This window comes from Cariama cristata, unplaced genomic scaffold (genome assembly GCF_000690535.1).
Source record: "Cariama cristata isolate BGI_N322 unplaced genomic scaffold, ASM69053v1 scaffold13995, whole genome shotgun sequence".
Lineage (NCBI taxonomy): Eukaryota > Metazoa > Chordata > Aves > Cariamiformes > Cariamidae > Cariama > Cariama cristata.
The window spans coordinates 1-6720 of NW_009618246.1; the positions used below are offsets into that span (position 1 = coordinate 1).

At 39.5% G+C, this 6720-nt stretch overlaps 1 protein-coding gene across 1 annotated transcript in view; it reads right to left on the reverse strand.

Annotated features, from left to right (window-relative positions):
• Positions 1-1540: 1540 nt before the first annotated feature.
• Positions 1541-6720, reverse strand: part of LOC104162131 (nuclear receptor coactivator 2-like) — a gene marked incomplete at its 3' end in the record, with an annotated part of 31418 nt that continues 26238 nt past the window's right edge. Inside the window, exons 4-7 of the mRNA XM_009700783.1 lie at positions 4353-4530; positions 2743-2928; positions 1767-1868; positions 1541-1681 (exon numbers count right to left, since the gene is read on the reverse strand). Coding sequence (XP_009699085.1) covers positions 1541-1681; positions 1767-1868; positions 2743-2928; positions 4353-4530 — 607 coding nt within the window. The remainder of the gene's footprint in view (positions 1682-1766; positions 1869-2742; positions 2929-4352; positions 4531-6720) is intronic.

The window sequence follows — 6720 nt, forward strand, 5'->3', positions numbered from 1 at the left end:
GGCCCAAAATATGCCTGGTTTTTCTTCTCCATGCTGCAGGGCAGGGGAAGGAAACACTTCAGCCGTTATTCCTCGCTAGTGCTGGATCCTTTGCAGCAAAGCAATTCCAGAGGTTTTTCCTCCTCCTATCACTCACTCTCTTCACTTCCACAAGATGTAAAAAGCCCCTTCATTTAGAGTAATTCTACAGTTTATATGACGATCCGAAGCCTCTCCTGCAAAATGATACAGTGTAAACTCCAAAACAGGTGTATTTTTATCACTTCACAGATAGCTTAGCGAGGACCCACTCAAACCTCAGCACTGGATGTAGGAGCTGTGATTTGGTCAGGAATCATTTGAAGAGGGCTGAAGTAACAAGTGGCTGGATGTCACTCCTAAATCGCCTTTGGCACAGACAGGTCCTTACCTGAAACTGCTCTCTCAACCCCTGCTGTAACTTTACTTACATACTACCTTCTTCAGTTCTCTCTGAAATCACAGCGTAAGGTTGTGAACTTTTAGCATTCTACTGTATATACCCCAAAAGCTGTTATCTAAAATATCGCAGTATTTCTCTGCCCTCACATTCCCAAAATGAGACCTGAAGGTTTCATGAAAGCAGAATATATTAAAGAATAGTTAACTAATGCCGCATGGCTAAAGCTTTTTGTGTGTGTGTGTCTGTGTGTGTTTATTTGGTGGAATAATTAGAGATTCCAGTTACAATTTAGTTTTCAAGACAGCATGCCAGTTTTTTAATGACCATGGCAACTATTTGTTACAGGCCAGCTGTAAACCCTGTTCTACAAATGTGAACCCAAAGAATGATGCTCCTGCACTGGAAACGTTCCAGTTATCTCCCACTGGTTTTGACAGGACTTTCCTGTGGACTATAAAGGGTTATTGTTTTTTAGTACTTTGGATCTGTGTTACTAGAATTAGCAGTATCAGAGGTTTATGAAAAGGAAAATCCCCACTACAAGAAACCTCACGGGGAACCTTTCACGGTGCGGTACTCTCCTACATCTTACCTACCGTAATCTTGACTGAGTAGATGTGCTTGTGGTGTATCCTGTAACACTTACCACCTAGATACAGTACAACAATGCAGGTTTCCAGATAGTACGAGCGCTGCATCTTTGAAAATTCACGCTGAGTATTTCTCACAGGAAATGTGACAGTAAAAGTCCATTTTTGTAGAGAAAAAGAATACAGGTCAATGAACTGCAATGTATGAGCTGAGGCTCTGAAGAATAATGGGTAGCGAATGTTTCAGTGGGCAACACGCAATGGTCGTTCGCTCTAAAATAATTGTGAGATTTGAAGATTTAAAGCACCCTCCAATATAGCATAGTTATAACAAGTGGGCTAAAACAAACAGGGAGAAAGGTGCAAAACCTCTCTAGAGAGCACCGTCAGTGTGCGAGGCAAATCAGCCTGAAAAGGACTGTCGGTAGCCCTTTATTGTTCCAAGTAAACATAACAAAGAGAACACAACCAAGAGATACAAATGACAAACAATTTAAATATAGAAAGTGCTGAAAATATGAAACCTAACCTTCCTGGTGATGCCTCTTGGCAAAAGATATTTCTCCCTCGTGCTGTGAGTGAAACCTCTGAATGCATCTTCTCACCAAATCCTCCCAGCCAGGTTTCATAGCTGCTCGCATGGTACTTGTGTCCAGTGAAGTTATTTTGCCTGATATTAGATAAAACATGTTACAGCAATTTCCCCTTTGGGGGGCAGGGGAAGAAAGAAATTAAAAACTCCTATTTCACAATACCTTGCAGATCCTGGCGAGTAGTAAAGCTCTCTGAGGAAGGAAGAAGTGGTCTTTCCTTCATTGGAGCTCTTCTTGCAACACAAATCAAGCAGGACTGCAAATCTTAAAGAAAAATGTTACTTCAGTAATTTGTATAGACGAGGAAGACTTTGTTCCCACAAAGACTTCAGAAATATTTTTTAAAAGTTCTTTAAATCTTTTTGGACCAAAAGAATAGATTTTGTATCAAAAAAGGATAGACAGAACTCAGTGGTTTTACATCTTCATTACTCCTACGACATTGAACAGCACAGGAGAGGTGGGTTCGTTTTCTTTTTTAGAAGAAAAATTACCAAGGACTCCCCCACAGCCCATAATTACTGGCACGTGTTTATGCATATACCTGCAGCAGTTCAACCACTCAGGAGATAAATAATAAAAAAGAATATACTGCACGCACAGAGAGCACATTTCTTCAACACTCACCACTTCGTACCTTTTAAGCCACATTTCTTAAACATGCCCCAAATGCTTGCTGTCCCTGAGAAAGCAGCTTCATAAGAAGCTATTTTTACTTATCTGAATACATTTGACAATACAAAAAAAATACAATACAATTACCTGCTGAAGTAGCAAATGGTAAAAGAAATGGTGAAATTCTAAGAACTCAAAAAATTAAAACTTTCCTCCCAATCAGCTACATTCTTCTTACAAGTGCAGGGATATAAAACCAAGGGATCTCTTTAAGGTAAACGGGGTTTCCCTCTATTTCAATATAGTGGTTTAACAAATAGACGCATGCAAGTGTATATGCTCATAATCGAAGAGGAAAGTACACTTCTACAGTTAAATGAAAAAGGAAAAAACTTAAAACCATTTTTCAGGATTTAGAAGCCACTTTATCAATTTTACCTCACTTTATCAACCGTACCAAAACTGCTGAGCAGCAACAGCATGGAAAGAGAAAATACTAACGCAAATTGAAAGCGGTAATTACCTTCACCGTCCTCCTTGAAGGAATTTGGTTGGGAAACAGCAAAGCACTGCATAGTTTCATACTTCTGATGTGCTTCCTGGTTATCATGGCCTTCTTCAGAATCAGCAAGAGGTTTTACCAGCATCCGACAATTAAAGGTATGGCTATTACGCCTAGGAGTGTCACCAGACCAAGATCCCCCGTTCACTGAGCAAAGCAAAGACCATATAGTGAGATAAATCTGGTAGCAGGCATTTCTGCTGCTTATCCACAGGAAATTAATCAAGGTGCTTTGCAGACTGGTCAGGAAACAAGCTCATTTAACAACAACAATCTATTTTTAATATTAGAGCCCAAACCAGCACATAACAAGGCAATTTATAAAATTCTCAGATTTTAAGAGCACTGCTAATTTCTTCAGCTATCGTGGTTTTTTTTTTTTTAAAGTGACTTATAATGACATAGTAGAAAAGCAGGATAAAAGTCTAAATATTGGTGTGTGTAAAAGTTATACAGTACAGTGAAAAGCCTACTGGGTCAATCGAGTTATTTTATGTGCCTGGAAGAAATAAGGCAGTGTGTAGGATCTCTCCGGTGAACTTAAAAGTGATTAATAAAAAGAGACGGCAGCACTGTGTAAAAATCTGTGTCCAGATTAGAAACAGAAAGAAAAGAAACTAATATGCATTTATAAAAACAGGAAGCAATACGATCGGGAATATATTGAAACACATAGTGTCAGCTACAACGGGAAAGACTGAAGGGATGAGAATGACCTGAGTGTAGTGATGGATAAAACTAAAGCCTAACACAGCACTTAAGACAAGTAAAAAAGGAAACAAAATCCTGAGATGCACAAATATAGGTACTGGACATCAGTCAGAGCGAATTAATGTAACACCACATAAGGAAATAGCAGGGTCGTATTTAAAATACTCCTCACTTACCCTCTTCAGTCAAAAAATGCAATAAAGGCAGCAATTTATGCAGTTTAGCCATTTACATTCTTGATTCTTCAGGGGTTTATAAGTAAAGCCATAAAAGGCTAAAGTGAATTGCATAATACTTTTTAAACTGCTGTGAGTAAACGAGGTGCCCATTATTGACTTTCTTTTCTCCTCCTCCAAAAACCAATGACATTAAAACTGATATTAATATGGAAAAAAAATATGGCTGCAACTAACAAAAACAGGTTTTGAAAGGTAAGGGCAAATATTGGTGAGACCGAAAACAATGAAATAAAAATTCTAGCATAAGGAGTTTTCGGATTTTTCTTTTATAATCCCTCTTTCTTGGGCCATTCTTAGAATAACCAGCATAGACAGAGAACTAACAGAGAGTTCACATAGCTAACGCTGTCTTTTAGTGATTCACTCTGGAGATCCATTAAAAATATCAGCTAACGTGAGTTACTAAGAGTAATTTTAACACAGCAGAATCTGAAAAGAGTGGAAAATGTTTTTGAGAATAATATTAATCATTCATACAGCCTATACATACATTAAAAATAAATAGAGTGTATAAGATGAAACTGTAAGTAGTGGAAGGACATTAACTTAAGTTACTGAAATGCTGATTTATGAAACCAAAGTTAAATAAGTAATGGTATGATATGAGGAAAAGGTATATACCTAAAGATTTTGGCAGCAGGATTTTGACAAATTCATTGTGGTCCCCTACATGCAGGATGCTATATATGCTTGTGTTCATCAGCTCTTCTTGGTTGTACCTTAGGTACTGTGTCACATTCTCAGAAACAAACACAACATTACCTTCTGGGTTCACTACAAAGAAGAACCCATCTAGAGCCTAAAGGGGGGGGGAAAAAAAAAAAAAGCAGAGAGAGAGAGAGAGAAAGAGAAAAAGAGAAAGAAACACAATACCAAACAATCAGATTAACAACAAGATACCCAGAAAACAAATATTCCCTTCAAAAGACACAGCTGAATCTTTCTGCACCCATCCCAGTTCTTATATTCTTGTCTGTAACAGCAAAGGACACATTTCAGATGGAGCATCTAATCTTACTTATATCAAACCAGTGTAAAAGCACAGAAAAGCACGTGTGTTGCAAAATGATGAAACCCACACATGAAAACAAGCCAAATCCCCCACCCCAACCAACAACAATGGAAGAGGTTGCTATCTATCTCCCTGCCTATGAAGGAAGAAACCTGGACCAAAAGCTGGTTCTGCTAAACTTAGAGCCTGTTCACTCATCTGTGCAGCACAGGGAGACTGGTCCTAGGAAAACATCGCAAGATGTACTGGCACGAGGCAAGGAAACCACTGGCAGAAAGAAAGAGAAAGGCTCTCTCCCCATCCCCAGCAGTGCATCTTCATACAAGTGAGGCCCCATGCAGCCAGGAACGTGTGGGATTAAAAGCAGAGAAGGGCAAAGGGAGCTGAGAGCAGGCAGCGAGCAGCGAGGATGGAGCAGCTTTAGTCCCTGCTCCCGGGACTGCTTTTTTTTTTTTTTTTTTTTTTTTTAATTTGACATCAGTATAATTCAGTCCACACATGATCCAGGGAACAGGAACCAGACTTTCACCTCTTCGACTCAGCTCCATGGTATTCCAAAAGGTTTAAAGTTTCTGCAAGGAAGTGTCTAAATTAGTCATTTCTGCTGATTGGCTTCCCCTGTTATCTCTCGTGACGGTGACAATCTAGCTGCAGCATTCTTTCCCAGATATCTGCTGTATGTTATCTGAAGCCTAAGCCAAACACTACACCACTTCTACCTGATGAAGATAAAGTAAAAATGTCAGTATCAATAAGAACTTCTCATGCAAACTTTCTTTTCTTTAACATGCAAGTATCATTGTGGATGGTAGAAATATTTCAGAATACATCCCTCTAACTTTATGCCACATGAGTAGATAAAGGGGGACGCATTTAAACCAAAAGCACCAAAGCTTTTGGTCTAAGCATTCAATTAACCCATACGGACTTCTGCAGCTTTACCTGGTTTATTCACCTCTCTAAGGGTGGGAAATCACTAGAACAGTTGTTATTGCATCTCCAGGGTCAGAAACAAGTCAGAAAATCAGGCAATCCATGATTCATTATGGGTTAATTAAAAGCGAGTGGATCCATACTAAACCTGAACTCAGCTCACTGCAAAACAGTCTAACAAGGAGGAGCTGCCAGAGCAAGCGTATACAAGCATGTGGATTTTTTGCTAAGACCAAACTTGTATACTGTACAACTTGCGTGTTGGTCTTAGCAGGCAGTTCTCAAGTCCTCAGACTACAGAAACATATTAAAAGTACTGTAGACTAGTGAGCAGTTAGCAAATCCAGACAGTGCAATAAAGAAGGCTAAGGAGGGATCTTCTCTCTGTCTCCAGCCACCTAGCAGAAGGCTAAAGATAAACAGAGCGAGGCTCTATTCAGAGGTTCACAAGGGAATGACGAGACACAACAGACACAGGTTGCAAGATGGGAAACTTCATGGAGATACAAGAAAAAAAAAATAATTCACCATGAAGGTGGTCAGATATGGGAAGAGGCTGCCCAAAGAGGCTGTGAAATCTCCTTCCCCAGAGATATTCAAACGTTGGCTGGACATGGACCTGAGCCACCTGCTCTAGTCGGACCTGCTCGCAGTGGGAGGTGGGACTGCACGAGCTCCAGGTCCTTCCCAAACTACGTTAGTTGATTCTGCTAAAGGGGAGGGATAGCAAAAGCACAACGCACAAGCAGAGTGGCTGAGCCAATGGTTGCCAAATGCTTTGTTTGTTCTACTTTTAAATTACAAAATAATAAAACCCACAAATAAATGTACAAGTATATACTTTTCCTGACTGCCTCTAAATTAACATAAACTAGGTCTTTTTTTCTCCTGTTAATTGTCACAAATTCGAATCTCCCACTTTCTTTTTTATCATTGCCTTCTTTTTGTTTCCGATCATTCTTGGTTCCTCCTGTTAATTCACTTTCTTTGGAGAGCTCCCTCCTTGGCACATGCTTTTGTAACATTCATGACATTTTCCTGCTG